At 44.3% G+C, this 25,256-nt stretch overlaps 1 protein-coding gene across 1 annotated transcript in view; it reads left to right on the forward strand.

The window, feature by feature from the left end:
* The first annotated feature begins 1,381 nt into the window (after positions 1-1,381).
* Positions 1,382-25,256, forward strand: part of LOC106590177 (nuclear receptor-binding protein 2) — a 60,055-nt gene continuing 36,180 nt past the window's right edge. The window contains exon 1 of the mRNA XM_014180874.2: positions 1,382-1,951. Within this exon, the coding sequence (XP_014036349.1) occupies positions 1,832-1,951 (120 nt within the window). The 5' untranslated portion in view covers positions 1,382-1,831. The remainder of the gene's footprint in view (positions 1,952-25,256) is intronic.

Here is a 25,256-nt window from a genome sequence, read left to right on the forward strand (position 1 = left end):
AACAGTCCGATATGCTCTGGGTAGATATTGCGCTGTACAGGCTGGCAGGTGTTGCCTGGGCTGAGGCTGTCAGTCCGGGTTAACGGTGATGACCACTAGCAGTGGCTAACTGACTACTAGCTAGTAGCTAGTTAGCTGGCTAGCTTCTGAACGGGGTTCCGGTTCAAAAGTGTAAAAATAGAAGATCCATACCACATTGGGTGAGGTGGGTTGCAGGAGAGTATGTTCAGTCCGTAGATGGAAAATGAGATTTAAAAAATAATACAAATATATACTAAATATATACGAAGAAAAATTATATATACAAGGGATGGGACAAGACAATCAAAACAGACATCCTAACTGCTACGCCATCTTGGTAAAAGGAAAGGGCCAAGTGTCACGTCTGGAGGAAACCTGGCACCATCCCTACGGTGAAGCATGGTGGTGCCAGCATCATGCTGTGGGGATGTTTTTAAGCGGCAGGGACTGGGAGGCTAGTCTGGATTGAGGCAAAGATGAACGGAGCAAAGTACAGAGAGATCCTTAATGGAAACCTGCTCCAGAGCGCTCAGGACCTCAGACTGGGGCGAAAGTTCACCTTCCAACAGGACAATGAACCTAAGCACACAGTCAAGACAACGCAGGGGTGGTTTCAGGACAAGTCTCTGAATATCCTTGAGTGGCCTAGCCAGAGCTGGACTTGAACCCGATCGAACATCTCTGGAGAGACCTGAGAATAGCTGTGCAGCAACGCTGCCCATCCAACCTGACAGAGCTTGAGAGGATCTGCAGAGAAGAATGGAAGAATCTCTCCAAATACAGGTGTGCCAAGTTTGTAGCGTCATACCCAAGAAGATTTGAGGCGGTAATTGCTGCCAAAGGTTCTTCAACAAAGTACTGAGTAAAGAGTCTGAATACTTATGTAAATGTGATATTTCCGGGTAAAAAATAAAAAATAAATGTGCTGTACTGTTTTTGCTTTGTCATTATGGGGTATTGAGGGGGGGAACTATTTAATACATTTTAGAATATGGCTGTAACATAACAAAATATGGAAAAAGTGAAGGGGTCTGAATACTTCCCGAATGCACTGCATGTGATGAGTCTAAAGAGAGTGCAAAGGTGGGTCAATGCGCAGTTAACCAAATAGCGAGCTGGACTAACTATTTAGCAGTTTTATGGCTTGGGGGTAGATGTTCATGGTCCAATATCCTGGATAGTGAGTTGATTCCCTATAGTTAAAGTTCCACAATAAGAACTATGACGCTAATATTTGTGTAAACTCTTCGCGGTTGTGTTCTGTGTGGGTGTCACTGAGTAGACTGATTTATATCCGTTTGCAGCACTTTCAATTAGGGACTTTTATTTTGAAGGCGAACCACCAATTCCACTTTTGTGGCTAATCGTTAGTGTCTAGCTTCACATAGGTGAAGCAAATGAACCAACAACACCGACATGACGCATGGTGGTGATATATGTAAAAAACAAATACTTCATACCGTAAATGGTAAACGTAAATAACGAAACAAAGGGAGGCATCGGAAAACAACTTCGTCTTCCCCATACAGGCTTTTTCCATACGAGTGGTTTTGCTCTTCATCTGTGAATACGGATAGTAGGGGCAACATTTCGCAATCTATTTTGCATACGGTTGAGTGCGCACACTAGACTGGAACCTTTTTCCTTGTTTAACATAATAACATGAATATTACATAATTTATTGAAGCTTTTTATTTGAACTTTATACGGCGTACATTTCTAAGGTGTTTTGTGAAACCTTTATTCGCGCGCGACGTCTGCGCTACATTCGAGTGAAACCAACGGGGAATAACATAAAACACGGAATACAATGACTATGTCCGTCCCGGAGAGGAATTCAGGGTCCGAGGGGAAGGAGGAGGAGAGTGAAGATGAGAGTGAAATCCTCGAAGAAAGCCCATGCGGTCGCTGGCAAAAGCGAAAGGAGCAGGTTGGTTTATCTATTTGGTTACGCCGGTGAATCAACTGCTGCAGGCGTTTCCATTGCTGCCTTGTAGGCTACACATATTAACAGCTAAAGGGGAGACAAGAAAAAAACATCAGTCCGTTTGGAACATGAGACGTCTGCTTGGCCTATCCGTCGTAATGTATCTAATAACCTATTATTGGGGGATGGATGGTGGTGCCTGGATGTCTGTATTGTTGTAGCAGCAGCAGGTGCAACCCCTACAGTAGTCTTTAAACCGCCCCTCAGTTCTATTCTTTAACAGAAAAGGGCGTGGGCGCTTATCAAATTAATTGCATGGAACACACAATTATTGTGGAGTGATGGACTACTTATTGAACCGAACCCTCATATCATTAAGAGCTTATACCGGCAATGGTTTGACAATTATTATCTTTCTCCAAATTATCTGTGTTGATTTATGATTTTTAGACTATTAAGAAATTGCACTGGCTGTATTACACAGTAATAAAATTGTATGAATATGATATTTAGCCACATTGCAGATACAACCTGCCTCACTAATGATAAGGGCACCACAGAGGCAATGCTGACCACAATGGTGTGCCCAATATGGTTAATACAATACAATGTAGTTCATCAGACCTGTCTGGAAGACAGTTAGAAAAACCAACTCCATCATCAACAACTGCATCAGAACAGAATGGCCCTGCCTAGTGAGTAGCAAGTGCTGCTTCTATAGTTCTAGAGAAGATAAGGCTTCAGCATTGAAACTGAAGGTTATCTCTGTGGGACACCCGTGGCTTCCGCCGTGCTTCCCACAACTGCCTGACCTCCCTCCTATCTCTCTCCAACACAGCGTACTTCGCATGACAGACACGGTTGGCCAACAACACTCGCATACACACACCGCCTCCCACCGTCGCTCCCAGTGTTTTTCCGCTCATTGATTACACATCAGTATGTTTGCTGGTTTCTGGGTCACTTTGTCTGTCACACATTACCATAAACCCGCCAGTGACACTCTTACGATGTTCCCATTTCAAAATGGTACTAATGCTTCTAGGAGAGGAGAGGGAGGGCACATCGATAGGATGCAACAATTCATGAATGAGACTTTCATTCATGTGTAGCATCTCACCTTTTACTGGGCGATTCCAGCGTTATGGACATTACATTTGCATGCAAAATCACAACTTTAATGTCTCACAGAATAGAACAAGAAAATATAGATGTGTGTGTCTATAGTACCCCCAAAAACTGAACCTCTAAATATTGGCATGTTGGAGAAATAAAGATATGGATTGTACATGAAATGGACAAGCTTTTTGGGGGGACTGAACATATTAGCAAAAGTCCGTGAGTTTGTAAGTCTGTGCAAAGCTGTCATCAAGGCAAAGGGTGGCTATTTGAAGAATCTCAAATCTAAAATATATTTTGATTTGTTTAACACTTTTTTGGATACTACATGATTCCATATGTGTTATTTCTTAGTTTTGACGTCTTCACTATTATTCTACAATGTAGAACATTTAAAAAATAAAGAAAAACCCTTGAATGTGTTCTAAAACTTTTGACCGGTAGTGTATATAACAAATAACCTTTACCAGTTGAATGTAGACACAAATATGAGATGTATCAACATTTTTCTGAAATATTGTAACAAAATATGTAAATTAGACTATACATGTGCCTTTACTGCCAATCCACTTTTCTGGACACTGAATGAAGTCAGTATATTTTGGGAGGCTTTTCATTTAAAATATACACTCCAGGACTATTTATCAATCACAGTTGTAAATATTTATATATTATTTAATTTTGTATTAATGTTTCATTCACACCTGCACTGTATTTCACTATACACTGCAACTACATCTGTGACCCTGTGCATGTGACTTAATAAACACCATCTATTCACAGATTGTCGATAAAATACGCTTCTCATCTTTCTATCTAAAAAAAACAGTACTGCCATGTATGACACATGCGTTTCAGCATATATTTTCCAAGAGAATCTCCGCTAGAACACATGATTTTAGAGATATCAACAATTGCTTCAGGAAAAGTCTGAAGAATACTTCTCAGAACAAAATTCTGTCGATGCACAAGCTTCTGAAGCTAAGACGTGATACATCAAAATCCGTCACGTCCGCAACCTTTATGAATGTTATGCATATCATACCGCTGCACAAGGATACTGACAATGAAAAGAGAGAAACCAATTATAGACCATACCAATTATAGGACGTTTCAAGATGATCCAATGTAAAATCAAATCAAAGTTTATTGGTCACGTACATAGATTTGCAGATGTTTTCGCAGGTGCAGCAAAATGCTTGTGTTTCTAGCTCCAAAAGTGCAGTAATACCGATCAATAAAAACTCAAAACAATACACACATAATCCAGAAAAATAAGGTGCAAAGTGAGGTTTAAGGTGTAACATGTAAGGTGATTGTTTTACAAAACCCTTTCCTAAAAAACATTATGGATGTTACATTGCCTGTCCCAGTCACCCCCCTATCTTTACAAGATAGCAGAACATGCAAACAAAACTCAAGACACTTCAATTTGGTCTGTATTGCTTCATAACATCTCATCGTCATATCTAACACCGTGGGACAGCTGTGAGCCCCTTTCTAAAAGCCATAACATTTGGTTGTCTGATAAACCTTTTTTTGAGACTTGGCCTCCCACTCTGTAATTGTCCAAATGAATGCAATTTCCTAATTAAACTGGTCAAATAAAGCCTGAACTCCAACATACACTGAGTATACCAAACATTAGGATCACCTTCATAATATTTAGTTGTACCCCCCCTCCCCCTTTGCGCTCAGAACAGCCCCAATTTGTTGGGGCATGGACTCTACAAGGTGTCGAAAGTGTTCCACAGGGATGCTGTCCCATGTTGACTCCACAGCTTCCCACAGTTGTGTCAAGTTGGCTGTATGTCCTTTGGGTGGTGGACCGTTCTTGATACACAGGGGAAACTGTTGAGTGTGAAAAACCCAGCAGCGTTGCAGTTCTTGACACAAACCGACACCTACTCCCATACCCATTCAAAGGCACTTAAATCTTTTGTCTTTTACATTCAACCTCTAAATGGCACACATACAGTGTGTAAACCTTAAGAACGTGGTTTCATTTAGAAATGACTAACTTTATCTGTACATACTCAGGTTGACCTTTCCTTGGAATCACGCTATTACCTTTACTGTTGACTGCTTCTCTAATATGTATGAATGATGATTGGCCTATTACATGGTTGTAATACAGAACACTTATCAAGCTACATGATGAGTGCTTTTGTTCTATTGTGTCATTCTTATGAGCTCGAGCTGAATCATAAATTATAGGACAATGAGCTCATTGATACAATAAAAAAACGGGACTGTTTTGAGTAAGTGCTCAGTGCAGTCCACTGAGTCACATTGTTTAGAATTCCTGTTGCAACATTCTGCAGCCCTAGGTGTGTCCAGGCTGGCAGCATACTGAGTGCATTTAGATGTTCAATAAAGAAGTCAATAGGGGAAAGGTTAGTTTGGCTGGACACACATCTTTCTATTCCAGCACATGGTATTATTGTTGTCTTTACTCATGGTGAACCAAATGCTTATAAGAGTTTGTTTCTGTCCTAAGCAGAACAAGCTATAGGCAATGTTAAGTATATTGGTTTTATATCCTTATGAGTTAGTTGGCCGATATTACTCCTCAGACCTTATCAGACAGTGGTTTGATTGCTTTCAGACACAGACTAGCTAAGCAGGGCTCCAGAGGTTGAAATACTAGCCAAAGGAAGACATTTTCTGTCAACAATTACAACCGATATCCATGTGTTGTTTTCCATTGACATCCATGTGAAAGGCAAAACAAGACGTTAAGCCAAAGCCTTTGTCATGTGTCTCAAGCAGGCAGAAACAATTTGGTGTCTGTCAGAAGCCAGATCAATCCTGCTTGTTGGAGTGACTGATTAGGTTAAACCTACCCCGTCCCTTCACCTAGATATGGGAAGAAATCAATGTGGGCATTAGGAAGATAGTAATTCTGTGGCAGGCAGAGACACGCTTTTGATGTAATCTATTTTACATTTACATTTGAGTCATTTAGCAGACGCTCTTATCCAGAGTGAATTACAGTTAGTGCATTCATCTGAAGATAGCTAGGTGGGACAACCACATATCACGGGGGGTTATTTAAGATACTTTTTTGAAGAGATAGGGTTTCAGATGTTTTCTGAAGATGGGCAGGGACTTTGCTTTCCTATCTTCAGCAGGAAGCTGGTTCCACCATGGGGTGCCAGGACAGAGAAGAGCTTGGACTGGGCTGAGCGGGAGCTGCCCTCCCATAGGGGTGGGAGAGCCAAAACAGAGGTGGCAGAGCGGAGTGCTCGGGTTGGGATGTAGGGTTTGAGCATAGCCTGAAGGTAGGGAGGGGCAGTTCCTCTTGTTGCTCTTTAGGCAAGTACTATGGTGTTGTAGTGGATGCGAGCTTCAACTGGAAGCCAGTGTAGTGTGTGGAGGAGCGGGGTGATATGGGAGAACTTGGGAAGGTTGAACACCAGGCGGGCTGCAGCGTTCTGGATAAGTTGTAGGGGTTTGACGGCACAAGCGGGGAGCCCAGCCAACAGCGAGTTGCAGTAGTCCAGACGGGAGAAGACAAGTGCCTGGATTAGGACCCTACCTCACCTGTGTGAGGTAGGGTCGTACTCTAAGAGTGTTGTAGAGCATGAACCTGCAGGAGCGAGTCTCTGCTTTGATGTTTGCAGAGAACAACATGGTGTTGTCCAGGGTCACGTCAATGTTCTTTGAACTCTGGAAGGGGGACACTGTGGAGTTGTCAACCGTGACGGAGAGGTCTTGGAGTGGGCAGGCCTTCCCCGGGGGGAAGAGCAGCTCAGTCTTGTCGAGGTTGTTCTTGAGGTGGTGGGCCGACATCCAAGCTGAGATATCTGCCAGGCACGCAGAGATGCGTGTCACCACCTGGAGAAAGTAGTTAAGTGCCATCCGCATAGCAATGATAGGCAAGACCATGTGAGGATATGATGGAGCGGAATGTCTTGGTGTATAGAGAGAAGAGGAGAGGGCCTAGAACCGAGCCCTGGGGGACACCAGTAGTGAGAGTACGTGGTGCAGACACAGATCCTCTCTACATCTCCTGGTCAGAGCGGCCTGCTAGGTAGGATGCAATCCAAGAGTGTGCAGCGCCTGAGACGCCCAGCCCTGAATGGGTGGAGAGGAGGATCTTATGGTTCACGGTGTCGACTGCAGCGGATAGATCTAGGAGGATGAGAACAAAGGAGAGAGAGTCAGCTTTGACAGTGTGGAGAGCCTCTGTGACACAGAGAAGAGCAGCCTCGGTTGAGTGACCCGTCTTGAAGCCTGACTGGTTAGGGTCAAGAAGATCGTTATGAGAGAGATAGCGAGAGAGTTGGTCAGAGACAGCACGCTCAAGTGTTTTGGAAAGATAATAAAGAAGGGATACTGGTCTGTAGTTTTTGACGTCAGACGAGTCTAGTGTTGGTTTCTTGAGGAGGGGAGCGACTCGGACCATTTTGAAGTCAGACGGGACGCAGCCAGTGATCGGGGATGAGTTGATGAGGGAAGTGAGGAATGGGAAAGGTCTCTAGAGATGGTCAGGAGAAGGGATGAGGGGATGGAGTCGAGCGGGCAAGTTGTCAGGCGGCCGGTCCTCACTAGTCGCAGGATTTCATATGGATAGAGAGGGGAGAAAGAGGTCAAGGCGTAGGGTAGTTCTGTGTAATGGGTATAGGCTGAGTGAACGAGGAGCAGATTTGTACTAAGTTGGCTCATGTTGGTTTTTCCAGGCCTTGTTTCCTCTTTGTCAATTGTGTGTCATGTTTGTATTAGCAATCGCTGTCAATTTATACATCATTGCAAAACCCTAGCTAGCAGTGACTAGCCTGGTCCCAGGTCTGTTTGTGTTATCTTACTTTGCCAACTCCTTGTCACTCATTGTCATGCCAAACACGACAATTCCATAAGGAGTTGGCAAGAAAGCAGAAACAGACTGGCACCCAGGCTAAGTAGTCGCCAACTCGGCTACTTGATTTCAAAGCTTTCTAGTGCACTGCTTATTTGGGGCAATCTTAGTTTCTGGTTTGGGTGTTTGTGCAGCCCTTACACGAGGACAGCTAGATGGACCTCAGAAAGCATGACAAAAGCAATGTGTTTAGTCATCACAAAATTCCATCCCTTTTTAAGATAAAACACGGATAGGCATTTGAAATAATTTCACTATTCAAATAATCTCATGAATGTTTTGAAAAACAGTTGAAATACATGTATTCTTTGGTAACTTTTGTTTAAACTTAGACAATTACTTGCTGCACAGCCTGCGCGACTCTGGAGAGACGTGTGCGTTGCAGCAGGGCGGGTGATGGGCAGGGGCTGGTGTGCATGAGAGAGAGAGAGAAAGAGAGAGAGAGAGAAGCCACTGATTCGCGCTAGTTAGACAAACATGTAAATACCATATGTTATCTGTCATCCCATCTGACAGTGCCGGTCGTTACTGGATCAAATTGATGTAAAGAAGCTAGCTAAGATATCCAGCTAGCTATGTTAACTAGCCAGCTAGCTAACTCCATTCAGATTAAACAACAGCCTACCTGTCAGTTGCTCATTGTAGCCTACTCCTTCACTTTTAGCTAACTTAATTACGTAATTTGATTGACATTTTCCATTGATTAGAGATCTCCCACTTCACATTGCTACACATGGAGACTCTGACTATAGTGCGCACTACTTTTATTGGCAGAAGATAACAACAATCAACAAGCGTGAAACGTGTGTACATCATAAAAACTACATTCAAAAGTTTGTTGTTTTATGAAATTAAGAATTTCAAATGTCGTGGTATATCCTTGTGTGTAGCAATGCCACATAGATCATTTTATTTAATTGAGACAAAGCCCCCCCCCCAAAAAAAAATGAATACTCTTGCCCATCCTTGGTTTCTTATCATCCTATTCGGAAGGAGTGTACATTCCATTCCATGCCCTTTGGAGTTCTATTCTTCCCCAAGGGCCCTGGTGGAGCGACTCTACTCTACCCCGACCTGTAAGAGTGGGACCTTTATCTGTTGCCTAGCTGGGGAGATAATCACTAGTCCAGGGAGCAGTGGATAATGAAAGAGGCCCATCGATGAGTGAGCCCTCCGCCCCCTGCAGCCCAACTCCCCTTCACCACTTAACCCCAGGGGGGCAGGGAAGAGATCTTTGCCAAAATAATCCTCCCTAGAGAGACACACATTTTCCATCATACCATGCTCGTATCCACTATTACAGCAATAGTAATAGCGGTGAGGATGGGACTACAGTGATGGAATGACCCAGTAGTTAGACAAGCGGGAAAGTAACTGGAGGGTTGCTGGTTTCAATCCCAGCTCAGACCAGATAATCTTGTGCGAAGTGAGCCGGCAACCAGAGGGTTGCTGGCATCATGCTAGATAGCATCGCCTGTCGTTGTGCCCATGAGCAAGGCACTTAACCCCCTATAATTGCTCCAGGGGCACTGCACTGCGGCTGACCCATTGCTTCCAGCCCCTCGAGGTATGTGGGTGTGTATCTCGGGGGGTGGGGTTGTGAGCATAAAGACACATTTCCGTTCTCTGTAAATTAATGGACAATAAAGTACATCTTATCTCTTCTTGTTTCAATGTAAATTCATGACTGTTGAGGGACTGTGTGAGAATGATGATTGACAGGCACATATATTTGCATAGTTTTGTACAGGCGTCACTGCTCAATGTTGCACTTCCAAGTCTTTGTTGTGAGACGGAAGGGGGGAACAGGGGACAACAACGTGCACCTACGGCTGTCATGGAGATGCCTGTCATGGAGAAAGTTGATGTATCTTAACTAACAAGAATAGTTGAACTTTACAGTTACAGTACTTTACAGTAGGCCTACATGATATTACAGTGATCAAATTGATGTGGTTACTGTAACTGACACGTCCTCAAGCAAACAATGATCCTAATGGCCACCAAAACCCTCAGCTCAGTCCAAGCCACAGGCATAGCTAGCCCTTGTAAGCCCCTGTCATGTCCTGGCTGGCTATAAGTGCTGCCTTGCTTTAAGAGATCTCTCTAATGACCGCCGCTTCCTGATGATCCAATGCAGACTTTCGGGCCTGGGTAACAGCTGCTCCATGTGGAATGACACCCACTGCGATGTCCCCTGCATGGAAAACGGGCAAGTCATGTCATGTCTTACATAAACACTCGCTGTTATGCAAAAGCACTTAACAGAAATGAATCCCCCCCTCATCACATCGTTGGGAGTCCAGGGGTGTTAAGATATAGCAATGGCCATGGATGATATCCAATCAGATTGAATTACATGTACACTTTCATGGAGAGTGTTGGATTATCTGTCATTGTGGAACACATAGACTTCAGACAACAAAAAAAAAGCAAGCATCAAGATGAAAATACCAAAAAAGTATTACGTTAGTCTTCAAGAATTGCTTACGAATCTATCTGGTTAGGCCTGTTGGATAGAATTCCAAAAAACAAGACAGACCCACACGAACATCAGCCATGCGTGGTAGATCATCTGCTGGGTGTCGACAAATGATAACGATTCAATGTAGAATCGTTGGGAAATTACGGCCGATGTTCTGTGGCCAGAGGCTATAGGATGGGCACCCTCTGCGCATGGCCGATGTTCGTGTTGGAATATCTTGCCTTTAAGGGAGGACCTCCTTAATGAAGATATAGAATAAGACTGCAGTTAAACCTGATCCATCATAACAACCCATTGACCCAACATACATTACTAAAGTGTAGCACGCCTGGCTACCGCTACCACAAGACCTGGTCTCAGAATTGGCTTCATATCTGTGCGTCGACAGGAGGTTTTCTCACCTGGAATGATGGCCACTGTTTGTATGAAGTAGTGATATAATGTCCCTCCCCTTTGGGCGCATCGGGAGATTTATGAATGAATGGTTTTATGGCATTGCGGCAGGCAGACAGTGTCCTGTCTCACTGAAAAGCAGAGGAGTTCAGATGGCACGGGAATCTCGCCTTGGGCATAATGTACAGTGTACTCCTCATTTGATACTCCACAGTCCACACCGAAGGCGTACTGTACTTTCTCATCCTCTACAAATGTACAGTGGGGTCTGAAATGATTGACACCCTTGATAAAGATTAGCAAAAATTACTGTATAAAATAAATAATTAAAATACTGAGTTTATTATATGCTCCCAAAAAATTGGGAAATTATATACTGCTCAAAAAAATAAAGGGAACACTAAAATAACACATCCTAGATCTGAATGAATGAAATAATCTTATTAAATACTTTTTTCTTTACATAGTTGAATGTGCTGACAACAAAATCACACAAAAATAATCAATGGAAATCCAATTTATCAACCCATGGAGGTCTGGATTTGGAGTCACACTCAAAATTCAAGTGGAAAACCACTCTACAGGCTGATCCAACTTTGATGTAATGTCCTTAAAACAAGTCAAAATGAGGCTCAGTAGTGTGTGTGGCCTCCACGTGCCTGTATGACCTCCCTACAACGCCTGGGCATGCTCCTGATGAGGTGGCGGATGGTCTCCTGAGGGATCTCCTCCCAGACCTGGACTAAAGCATCCGCCAACTCCTGGACAGTCTGTGGTGGAACGTGGCGTTGGTGGATGGAGCGAGACATGATGTCCCAGATGTGCTCAATTGGATTCAGGTGTGGGGAACGGGTGGGCCAGTCCATAGCATCAATGCCTTCCTCTTGCAGGAACTGCTGACACACTCCAGCCACATGAGGTCTAGCATTGTCTTGCATTAGGAGGAACCCAGGGCCAACCGCACCAGCATATGGTCTCACAAGGGGTCTGAGGATCTCATCTCGTTACCTAATGGCAGTCAGGCTACCTCTGGCGAGCACATGGAGGGCTGTGCGGCCGCCCAAAGAAATGCCACCCCACACCATGACTGACCCACCGCCAAACCGGTCATGCTGGAGGATGTTGCAGGCAGCAGAACGTTCTCCACGGCGTCTCCAGACTGTCACGTCTGTCACATGCTCAGTGTGAACCTGCTTTCATCTGAGAAGAGCACACAGCGCCAGTGGCGAATTTGCCAATCTTGGTGTTCTCTGGCAAATGCCAAACGTCCTGCACGGTGTTGGGCTGTAAGCACAACCCCCACCTGTGGACGTCGGGCCCTCATACCACCCTCATGGAGTCTGTTTCTGACCGTTTGAGCAGACACATGCACATTTGTGGCCTGCTGGAGGTCATTTTGCAGGGCTCTGGCAGTGCTCCTCCTGCTCCTCCTTGCACAAAGGCGGAGGTAGCGGTCCTGCTGCTGGGTTGTTGCCCTCCTACGGCCTCCTCCACGTCTCCTGATGTACTGGCCTGTCTCCTGGTAGCGCCTCCATGCTCTGGACACTACGCTGACAGACACAGCAAACCTTCTTGCCACAGCTCGCATTGATGTGCCATCCTGGATGAGCTGCACTACCTGAGCCACTTGTGTGGGTTGTAGACTCCGTCTCATGCTACCACTAGAGTGAAAGCACTGCCAGCATTCAAAAGTGACCAAAACATCAGCCAGGAAGCATAGGAACTGAGAAGTGGTCTGTGGTCCCCACCTGCAGAACCACTCCTTTATTGGGGGTGTCTTGCTAATTGCCTATAATTTCCACCTGTTGTCTATTCCATTTTCACAACAGCATGTGAAATTTATCGTCAATCAGTGTTGCTTCCTAAGTGGACAGTTTGATTTCACAGAAGTGTGATTGACTTCGAGTTACATTGTGTTGTTTAAGTGTTCCCTTTATTTTTTTGAGCAGTGTATTATTTTAAACGAATACAATTGCTCAGAGAAAGAGATTTTGTTCAACATGTAATACTTTTTTTCTCTCAAAAAAGTAGGGGTCAAAATGATTGACAGCCCTGTTGAGGCTTGGGCAGAGTGTGTTAAATGGCATTGGCACTTGGATTGGAACCGGTGCTTTGGTCAGATGCCATGAAAATAGAGCTCTTTGGCCACATACACTAGTGGTGGGTTTGGCGTCGAAATGAGATGGCATAAGCAGAAAAGAACCCCATACCTACTGGTCCTGGGGTCTTTGTTAAGGTCGACGGCATCATGAACTTTACCCAGTACCAGGATATTTTTGCCAAAAACCTGGTTGCCTCTGCCATGAGGCTGAAACTTGACCATAACAGGATCTTAAAGCGAGATAATAACTCCAAGCACACATCAAAATCCACAAATAAAGGGTTAATTGGCCACAAAATCAACATTAGTCTCAATCTCAGTCCAATCCTCGCACGGTGAGGTATTGAATACAGGGGTGTCAATCATTTTGACCCCTACCCTAAATGAAAGAAAAAATGTAGTACTTGTTAAACAAAATCTCTTCCTCTGAGCAATTGTATTAGTATAAAATAATATAATTTCCTAATTCTTTGGAGCATACAATATAGCTCAGTAATTGAATTATTTATTTTATATAGTCATTTTTGCTCATCTTTATTAAGGGTGTCAATAATTTCACACCCCCACTGTAATTTACCTTTGTTGGTTGTGAAGACCGTGTTTTATGGCCCTCCTTTTATGGGTCTGCCAGACATGAGAGTAGTTTGTTACACCAGCAGCTAGTATGCTAGTACGATTGTACAGTAATCCTATTTCCAACTCTGCATTTTACCACACTAGTTAATATTCACATCACTCCAGATACAGTATCGAATTGATCTGTCGGTGGCTTTTAAACATTCTCCTAACTAATAATTAAACATTGTTGCCACACAAATCAGTTTATCTCAGCCTTTGGTCATAAACTTTCACGAAGTGACGGAGTGTTTGCCTTTGAAACAAACATATAGAAGATATGCTGACATGCACATTCATACTCTAGCAAACACAGATGGATAGTTCAGAGGTGCTAATTAACGCTAAAAAAGCGTTCATGAAATAACTGACATTGGTGATCAATCTTCTTAAGTGGCCCTATTACTGTCTGATGTCAGGTAGCAGAAACAAAAGATGTAATCCAAACAACTGCCAGTAAGTGTCTACAATAGGCTGTCAGCCTTGCACACAGCACAGCGCATGGCATTTCCAGGTATTATTTACCCTCTGGCCACCTGGTAGGGAAGACTTGGAGTGGCTGGCTGCCTGCTGTGCCTAAACCAAGTCCACTAACGGCCCCAGCCCAGTCTCTCTCCACTGCAGCCTGGGTTGTGTACATTAGGGCACACAATGTAAAATGTTTTGCAATGGAAAACGCAAATGAGCATTTCTCATTAGACAAGTCCATGTAGTCCCACCCTGGTTCAGTCTTTCCCCCCCGTTGGTTGCCGAATGAACATGACCCTGGAGTACCAAGAGGAGTGCAACGGGAGAAAGAGAAAGGTCTTCCTGGCCTGGGCTAAGAATAGTGTCTGTCAGGTGCAGTAGTGTGGATAGATCATGTTGCCAGGACACGGTGTGAACCCATATCGCCCAGTGTCATGGGGCCGAGATCTGAACGAGGCAGGAGCTCCGTGAAAGCAAACAACAGACCAGATGGTGTCCAACACAACCAATTCGAGTCTGTCGTTAACAGGGGCGGTGATCCTCTTGTTTGAAAAAAATGCTGCAATTTTCAACTGTTTTCACTTGTAATGCTTGATATGTTGCACTGATGGATACTACTTTTGTGCTAGTGTAAATGTCTGAACTGATTAGGCCTATATTACCTTGGTAGGTCATGAGTATGGACATCTGTATGGTAACAGAGGACTTTATTAAGCCATTGACAACATGTGAGAGCGTTCATTGATGAGGTCCTTTAGGGCCATCGTATACAGTGCGGTATCCGTCACCGTTTTCCTCTTGAGTCTTCTCATTCTCGCGCTCCCTCTGACAAGGGATCTGGCGTGGGAAGAAATCTTTGAGGAATGGCTGACGCCTCCTGCACGCCTCCTCCGTAGATGTTACCGTTGTCTAAATGTCATGACTTCCCTGCCACCTTGGATCCATGCCACAGTGTCACTACGCAGTTTGAGAGTGCCACCGGTGTGTAACAATTCTCAATGTCAAAACTCAAGCGTTACTCTTTGGCCTATAGCCGTCTGAGTGGCGAAATGTTGATTTTAGCCCTGTTTTGTATGGCTGATTTGATTAGCATTCTCCCTACTTCTTCATTCATTCTGACATGTTCATGTTGAGTACTAGAGATACATCTGGAAAGTGCATAGTACTACTGACAGAGCCGTTAAGATTTGCATAATTTAAAGCATGATGCGTTTCTCATTGAGAGTAGGGAGAAGTAGAGCTTTTTCAATTGGCCTCCATTTTCCTATTCTGCATTAAATATTAATATCCATCTTGTTCGATGCAAAGGAAATGGCGCCTCTCTCTTTAAAAGTTGCTTTTAGTCATTTGCGCAGTGTCTGAGAGAATAAATGCCATGACTCATGTAAGGCATTTGCTCCTGTAGTTTTATGAGGAATTCTGGTTTTGAGCAACAGCTCGCAGCTGATTCACAGCTGTATGAGTCTCTTTGTCAAATTCAGGTTTTGACTCACAGTGTTGGGCAAACGCGAGGATAAGTGCTCGATGTGTTCTGCTTCGCTGTGTTGGAAGCTCTCAGTCGCATTTGACGTATAGTGGTGTGGTGACAGTCTAGGATATACTGTATTCGCCTATAAGTGCTCTATAGACTGAAGATACAGTATGTGCAATTGTGTAGCCAAGATGCCTCAAAGCATAGCAACGGGGTCAAAACTATTACAAGCCCGAAGAATAACAGCCTTGCGGTCTCATTATTGAACCCAAAGGTCATCCTCCTCCCCCCAACCAGCAGCATGAGAGGATTAAGGGGCCTACAGGAAGGAGCAAGGTCATGAGGCCAACAAAACATTAACATTCCTACTTCAAATACTTTTTTCCTCAGACTAAAACCAGACTTTCCAAAAACTAGAGATGTCATGCAACCTTAGCCCAAGAGGCATTTTGTTAGAGGTTTAGGCTTCTTTACCTAAACCCAAAGCAAGGCAAATGTGAAACTACCAGAAGAGTTTTAGGTCAGGGATGTGATCAATGAACATCTAACCTTATTATTTACCTGTCAATCCCTCAGAACCCTCCCAAGTTCATATGCTCTCTCGCATTATTGTGCATAATCATTACCATGGCGGAAGAAATCTCACCACCGCCTCAATAAAAATAACTCCTGTCCTCCATGCTTAAGGGATTATAGGAGATTTGCATTTACAAATTTGAATGCATCTCATTCTTGTTTCAGCAGCCTGGCGAGAAGTAAGCAGGTCTTTTGCATGCAGGGGCCAGAGAAAAATAAAATGTGACTCAACACCGATCGACTCTTCATGAATTTAACATGGCTCTGGCTTCTGTGAATGGCCTCCTGCTATGAGCTTATGAGACATAGCTTTACTAGTGCAGTAGGCTGTCTTTGTGGACAGCTCAGGGGAAGTGGCATTGGATATGTATTAAAGAGTGATTGTAGTAAATACACTATATATACAAAAGTATGTGGACACCGTCAAATTAGTGGATTCGGCTATTTGGAGCACATGGTCATGCAATCTCCATATACAAACATTGGCAATAAAATGGCCATAGTGAAGAGCTCAGTGGCTTTCAACGTGGCACAGTCATAGGATGCGACCTTTCCAACAAGTCAGTTCATCAAATTTCTGCCCTGCTAGAGCTGCCCCGGTCAACAGTAAGTGCTGTGAAGTCGAAACGTCTAGGAGCAACAACGGCTCCGCCATGAAGTGGTAGGCCACACAAGCTCACAGAATGGGACCGCTGAGTGCTGAAGCGAGGAGCACGTGAAAATCGTCTGAACCTCAATTGCAACACTCACTACTGAGTTCCAAACTGCCTCTGGAAGCAAGGTCAGCACAGTAACTGTTTTTTGGGACTTCATGAAATGAGTTTCCATGGCCGAGTAGCCACACACAAGCCTAAGATCACCATGTGCAATGCCAAGCTTCGGCTGGAGTGGTGTAATGCTCGCCGCCATTGGACACTGGAGCAGTGGAAAAGCATTCTCTGGGGCTGTTTTTCATGGTTCGAGCTAAGCCCCTTAGTTCTAGTGAAGGGAAATCTTAACGCTACAGCATACAATGACGTTCTAGAAAATTCTGTGCTTCCAACTTTGTGGCAACAGTTTGGAGAAGGCCCTTTGCTGTTTCAGCATGACAATGCCCCTGTGCACAAAGCGAGGTCCATACAGAAATTGTTTGTTGAGATCGGTGTGGAAGAACTTGACTGGCCTGCACAGTCGCCCTGACCTCAACCCCATCGAACACCTTTGGGATGAATTGGAACGCCGACTGCAAGCCAGGCCTAATCGCCCAACATCAGTGCCCGACCTCACTAATGCTCTTGTGGCTGAATAGAAGCAAGTCCTCACAGCAATGTTCCAATGTTCCACAGCAATGTTCCAATGTTTGCAGGGCTTGCAAACTATTACAGACTACAAAGGGAAGCCCAGCCGCGAGCTGCCCAATGACACAAGCCTACCAGGCGAGCTAAATTACTTCTATGTGCTCTTCGAGGCAAGCAACACTGAAGCATGCATGAGAGCACCAGCTGTTCCGGATGACTGTGTGATCACGCTCGCCGTAGCCGATGTGAGTAAGACATTTAAGCAGGTCAACATTCACAAGGCCGCAGGGCCAGACGGATTACCAGGACGTGTACTCCGAGCTTGCACTGACAAACTGGCAAGTGTCTTCACTGACATTTTCTACCTGTCCCTGGCCGAGTCTGTAATACCTACATGTTTCAAGCAGACCACCACAGTCCCTGTGCCCAAGAACACCAAGATAACCTGCCTAAATGACTACACGTCTGTAGCCATGAAGTGATTTGAAAGGATGGTCATGTCTCACATCAACAACATCATCCCAGAAACCCTAGACCCACTACAATTTACATACCTCCCCAACAGATCCACAGATGACGCAATCTCTATTGCACTCAACACTGCCCTTTCCCACCTGGACAAAAGGAACACCAACATGAGAATGTTGTTCATTGTCTATAGCTCAGCGTTCAACACCAGAGTGCCCTCAAAGCTTATCACTAAGCTAAGGACCCTAGTACTAAACACCTCCCTCTGCAACTGGATCCTGGACTTACTGACGGGCCGCACCCAGCTGGTAAGGGTAGGCAACAACACATCTGCAACGCTGATCCTCAACACTGGGGCCCCTCAGGTGTGTGTGCTTAGTCCCCTCCTGTACTCCCTGTTCACCCATTACTGCTTGGCCAAGCACAACTCCAACACCACCATTAAGTTTGCCGACGACAAAACTGTGGTAGGCCTGATCACCGACAACGATGAGAGAACTTATAGGGAGGAGGTCAGAGACCTGGTAGTATGGTGCCAGGACAACAACCTCTCCCTTAACTTCTTTGGGATAGGGGGCAGTATTTTCACGGCCGGATAAAAAACGTACCCAATTTAATCTGGTTACTACCCCTGCCCAGAAACTAGAATATGCATATAATTAGTAGATTTGGATAGAAAACACTCTAAAGTTTCGAAAACTGTTTGAATGGTGTCTGTGAGTATAACAGAACTCATATGGCAGGCCAAAACCTGAGAAGATTCCATGCAGGAAGTGCCCTGTCTGACAATTTGTTGTCCTTCTGTTGCATCTCAATCGACATTACAGCATCTGTGCTGTTACGTGACACTTTCTAAGGCTTCCATTGGCTCTCTAAAGCCGCCAGAAAGTGGAATGGGGTGTCTGCTGTCTCTGGGCAAAGTATAGGAGCAGAGTTTGTAAGTGGTCAGCCTGGGGACAGTGAGACTGGAGATGCGCGGTCACGAGAACTCTCCATGTTTTTCTTTCTCTCTTTGAATGAATACAACATTGTCCGGTTGGAATATTATCGCTATTTTACAAGAAAAATAGCATAAAAATTGATTTTAAACAGCATTTGACGTGCTTCTAAGTACGGTAATGGAATATTTTGAATTTTTTTGTCACGAAATGTGCTCGCGCGTTACCCTTCGGATAGTGACCTGAACGCACAAACAAAACGGAGGTATTTGGATATAACTATGGATTATTTGGAACCAAAACAACATTTGTTGTTGAAGTAGAAGTCCTGGGAGTGCATTCTGACGAAGAACAGCAAAGGTAATCCAATTTTTCTAATAGTAATTCTGAGTTTAGGTGACCCCGAAGTTGGCGGATGTCAAAATAGCTAGCCGTGATGGCCGAGCTATGTACTCAGAATATTGCAAAATGTGCTTTCGCCGAAAAGCTATTTTAAAATCGGACATAGCGATTGCATAAAGGAGTTCTGTATCTATAATTCTTAAAATAATTGTTATGTATTTTGTCAACGTTTATCATGAGTAATTTAGTAAATTCACCGGAAGTTTTCGGTGGGTATGCTAGTTCTTAACATCACATGCTAATGTAAAAAGCTGTTTTTTGATATAAATATGAACTTGATTGAACAAAACATGCATGTATTGTATAACATAATGTCCTAGGAGTGTCATCTGATTAAGATCATCAAAGGTTAGTGCTGCATTTAGCTGTGGTTTGGGTTTATGTGACATATATGCTTGCTTGGAAAATGGCTGTGTGATTATTTGTGTCTATGTACTCTCCTAACATAATGTAATGTTTTGCTTTCGCTGTAAAGCCTTTTTGAAATCGGACAATGTGGTTAGATTAACGAGAGTCTTATCTTTAAAATGGTGTAAAATAGTTGATTGTTTGAGAAAATTGAATTGTGGTATTTTAGTTGGTTTTGTATTTCGCCCCGTGCGATGCCATTGGCTGTCCGCTAGCGGAACGTCTGTCCTCAACAGGTTAATGTGATCAAGACAAAGGAGATGATCGTGGACTACAGGAAAAGGAGGGCAGAGCACACCCCCATTCTCATCAATGGGGCTGCAGTGGAGCATGTTGAGAGCTTCAAGTTCCTTGGTGTCCACATCACCAACAAACTATTATGGTCCAAACACACCAAGACAGTCGTGAAGAGGGCACGACAATGCCTATTCCCCCTCAGGAGACTGAAAAGATTTGACATGGATCCTCAGATCCTCAAAAAGTTCTACAGCTGCACCATCGAGAGCATCCTGACTGGTTGCATCACCGCCTGGTATGGAAACTGCTCGGCCTCCGACCGCAAGGCACTACAGAGGGTAGTGTGTACGGCCCAGTACATCACTGGGGTCGAGCTTCCTGCCATCCAGGACCTCTATACCAGGCGGTCTCAGAGGAAGGCCCTAAAATTTGCCAAAAACTCCAGCCACCCTAGTCATCGGCCCTCTAGGCAGAGTTCTCTGTCCAGTGTCTGTGTTCTTTTGCCCATCTTAATCTTTTATTTTTATTGGCCAGTCTGAGATATGTCTTTTTCTTTGCAACTCTGCCTAGAAGGCCAGAATCCCGGAGTCGCCTTTTCACTGTTGAGTTTGAGATTGGTGTTTTGCGGATACTATTTAATGAAACTGCCAGTTGAGGACTTGTGAGTCGTCTGTTTCTCAAACTAGACACTGTAATGTTCTTGTCATCTTGCTCAGTTGTGCATTGGGTCTTCCCACTCCTCTTTCTATTCTGGTTAGAGCCAGTTTGCACTGTTCTGTGAAGGGAGTAGTACACAGCATTGTACGAGATCTTCAGTTTCTTGGCAATTTCTCACATGGAATAGCTTTCATTTCTCAGAACAATAATAGACTGACGAGTTTCAGAAGAAAGGTATTTGTTTCTGGCCATCTAGTGGAAAGTCTTCCCAAAAGAGTGGAGGCTGTTATAGCAGCAAAGTGGGGACCAACTCCATTTTAATGGCCATGATTTTGGAATGAGATGTTCGACGAGCAGGTGTCAACATACTTTTGGTCATGTGGTGTACCTTGGCCCGTGCTTGCACAGACACTTCGATCCTGCTTTGTCTTCTCATTATCCTAATTGAATGGACATTCCTCTATCACACAATCTGAAGTCGTTGCCAAAGAGCCAGTCAGACTCCCAGCTGTCAGTCCAGTGTGTCACTCAGTCATCACACTGCCACCCTGGAGTCCCTGGGTAAGAGAGATACAACAGATACCTGTCAATCATGAGCACGAACACTACACTGCCAAAGGACACTCTCTCCCTTCACTGTGTCTCTCTTTCGCTCCCTCGTTTTCCCCTTCCCTTTTCTTCTCCCTCTTTCTCTGCATGGGGTCAACTTAACAAGCTCAACACCAACCACTTAACTAATTACAACCTTATGAAAAAGAACAATATGTAAAGTTAACTATTGCCCTAGACACACTCAGATATTTGTGGTCTATTTAAAGACGTGTTAAGAGAAATTGAGTGCTCACCTTTTGTTCATCTTTAATTTAATAGATTAAGAGAATAAGAGTTAAGCACATTCCATCCCTTACCAGATATTGTGCCGACCTTTTACAATCTTCTCTAGGTGTGAGATAATGCACATTGGATGTGTCCGACATTCAGTTCTGACTATTTTGTTGAAATGTATACTGCCTATGGCATCTTAAGATGGACAAACAGCACTATTGCGGCTTTTTCTCATTTTTCAGGCAAAGGTCTTTCAAGGGAGTATGCGAGCACACTCTTTTGGCTAGGCGCTAGCCAAACCGAAACATGCAGAAGCCTTTATGTGTCAAATAGAGCAAACTATGTCTTTGCTAAACTGGCCAAATCAAGCCAAGCTGTTAGCTTTCACCCCGTGTTACCTCTTACTTACTCTTCCTGGCACAGTGCTGAACTTGTTCGACATCTGAGGTTTTGCAGGAGGTTCAGACTGAGACCCTGTTGTTCCTCCTCTCTGGTTCTGCCGTAGCCCTTTAAACAAGCAGAATGTGTGATTACAAGCATGAATTGGGTAATCCAGTGGGCAGCAATTACCCCTCTTTATGGAGAACTTTAATACATGGGTGGACTTTGCCAGGCTCTAATAAGCATCTCCGGGAACCAAGTCAATCCCAGATGTTTTGAAGGAGTGGGACAGGTGCCAGATTCAGGTCAAAGCAAACACACATCCCGTTAGCCCAGCTGCCCGACCGACTGACTGACTGACTGTGTTGTGAAAAAGTCTCACCCAGTTCCAATCCTTCTTCCTGGAATTGGACTGTTTTTGTTCACCAAAAATGACACATTTTTTAACACTCTCCATCTTTGTTTTGTAAACCTGCCATTTTAATGTTTTTTATTCTCACGACTGGCTGCTGCCAGCATTGTAGAGGTGCAAATTAATGTATTTGCCTGAAAGGACCAGATTTCCACCCAAAGATAATAATTAAAATGGAGGCCCTGCTTCGGATTCTCCCATGAAATGATGTCTTGGAAAGTATAAACATCCATTTGATTTAGTATTGTTGTCTGCATTAGTGGAAGATCTAGTTCCTCACTCTGAGTGGTGATTTGGGAATACAGCTAAAAGTGGTATGCCGTACCCATGATCTCCATAATGTTGCGTTGCAACTGGCCTGTTAGAGGATGACAGTCACATTGATCTTCATAAATCCCCTATGCATGACATTCTTTAATCATTGGAGTCATGCTCGTTGAAGTTGAAGAATGTGTGAAACAAGCTGGGTGGTTCGAGCCCTGAATGTTGATTGGCCGGAAGCCGTTATATATCAGACCGTAAACCATGGGTATGACAAAACATTTATTTTTACTGCTCTCATTACATTGATAACCAGTTTATGACAGCAATAAGGCACCTCGGGTGTCTGTGGTATATTGCCAATATACCACAGCTAAGGGCTGTATCCAGGTACACCGCATATTGCCTAAGAACAGCCCTTAGCCGTGGTATATTGGCCATATACTGTACCTGTCATGGTTCCACCTGTCACCAGAGGGCGGCATAGACCGTCCGAGAGAAATGAATGACACTCAGGTGTGTCCTATTCACCCATTATGATTTCCCTGTTAAAAGGTGTGTTTTCTGGTTTCCTTTGCAGAAGCTTGAATTGTGTGTCTGTGTTCCTGAGTGAGTTTTTGAGACTTATTGTTTGTTGTTTTTCCCCAGTGTACTGTGATCCTGCGGCTACTGTTTATCAGTAAAGTATTTATGTTTATCCTTAACCACTGATTCCTTCTCTGGTCTCTTCTCTGCAACTGAGTCCAACCACATCACATCACAGCACCACACCGCCTCGGGCCTTATTGCTTAAATATAGGCTGAGTATGGAAACCATTAAGAGCACCTGCTCTTTCCATGACATAGACCAGGGTTTCCCAAACTCTTTCCTGGGACCCCACTGGGTGCACATTTTGGTTTTTGCCCTAGCACTACACAGCTGATTCAAATCATCAAAGCTTGATGATGAGTTGTTATTTGAATCAGCTGTGTAGTGATAGGGCCAAGAAATGAAAGTGCACCCTGACATAGACTGACCATGAGAAGAATGGTGCCGGAGGAGATGGCTGCCGTTTTACGCGCTCCTAACCAATTGTGCTATTGTGTGTTTTATCGTGTTGTTTCTGCCACCATGTTTCTGCCACCGTCTCTTATGACCGAAAATAACTTCTGGATATCAGAACAGCGATTACTCACCTCGAACTGGGCAAAGATTTTTTTTAACGAGTCGGACACAAAGGATTTACTCCATATACTAGACCGGGCCCAAATCCCCATCGTTCGCATGAAGAAAATATGCCGATACAGGGGACGCAGGTCCGGTTGCCTTGTGAGAATTCGTCGGCGAGTGGGTAACCCGCCTCTACCATCCGTCCTATTGGCCAACGTCTAATCGCTGGAGAATAAAATGGATAAGCTCCGTTCAAGACTATGAGCTCCGTTCAAGACAAGGAATGGTGGTCTGTGTCTATTTGTCAATAGCAGCTGGTGCGCAAAATCAAATATTAAGGAAGTCTCGAGGTTTTGCTCACCTGAGGTAGAGTATCTCATGATAAGCTATAGACCACACTATTTACCAAGAGAGTTATCATCTATATTTTTCGTAGCTGTCTATTGACCAACACAAATCAATGCTGGCACCAAGACCGCACTCAACGAGCTGTATAAAGCCATAAGCAAACAAGAAAATGCTCATCCCGAGGAGCCATGGATTACAAGCAACATCTGCACTGAGCTAAGGGTTGACCTGCTGCTTTCAAGGAGCGGGACTCTATCCCAGACGCTTATAAGAAATCCCGCTATGCCCTCAGATGAACCATCAAAAAGGGTCAGACCACCATAGTCCCTGAACACCAAGATAACCTGCCTAAATGACTACACGTCTGTAGCCATGAAGTGCTTTGAAAGGATGGTTTGTACACCTATGTAGATATTCCATAAAAAGAGGTTTCCAGCTACAATAGTCATTTACAACATTAACAATATCTACGCTGTATTTCGGATCAATTTGATGTTATTTTAATGGACAGAAAATTTGCTTTTCTTTCAAAAACAAGGACATATCTAAGTGACCCCAAACTTTTGAACGGTAGTGTATAGTTGACAGTGCATGTCAGAGCAAAACCAAGCCATGAGGTTGAAGGAATTGTCCGTAGAGCTCCGAGACAGGATTGTGTTGAGGCACAGATCTGGGGAAGGGTACCAAAAAATGTCTGCAAAGATCTGGGGAAGGGTACCAAAAAATGGCAGCAGCTTTGAAAGTCCCCAAGAACACAATGGCCTCCATCATTCTTAAATTAAAGAAGTTTGGAACCATCAAGACTCTTCCTAGAGCTGGCCGCCCGGCAAAACTTAGCAATCAGGGGAGAAGGGCCTTGGTCAGGGAGGTGACCAAGAACCCAATAGTGACTTTGACAGAGCTTCAGAGTTCCTCTGTGGAGATGGGAGAACCTTCCAGAAGGACAGCCATCTCGGCAGCACTCAGGCCTTTATGGTAGAGTGACCAGATGGAAGCCACTCCTCAGTAAAAGGCACATGACAGCCTGCTTGGAGTTTGCCAAAAGGCACCTAAAGGACTCTCACACCATGAGAAACAAGATTCTCTGGTCTGATGAAACCAAGATTGAATGCCTGAATGCCAAGCGTCATGTCTGGAGGAAACCTGGTACCATCCCTACGGTGAAGCATGGTGATGGCAGCATCATGCAGTGGGGATTTTCTTCAGTGGCAGGGACTGGGAGACTAGTCAGGATCGAGGGAAAGATGAATGGAGCAAAGTACAGAGAGATCCTTGATGAAAACCTGCTCCAGAGCGCTCAGGACCTCAGACTGGGGCAAAGGTTCACCTTCCAACAGGACAACAACCCTAAGCACACAGCCAGGTGTCCTGGCTAAATTCTCAATCTGGCCCTCAAACCATCATGGTCACCTAATAATCTCCAGTTTCCAATTGGCTCATTCATCCCCATCCTCT

Source organism: Salmo salar, chromosome ssa29 (assembly GCF_905237065.1).
Source record: "Salmo salar chromosome ssa29, Ssal_v3.1, whole genome shotgun sequence".
NCBI classification, from domain to species: domain Eukaryota; kingdom Metazoa; phylum Chordata; class Actinopteri; order Salmoniformes; family Salmonidae; genus Salmo; species Salmo salar.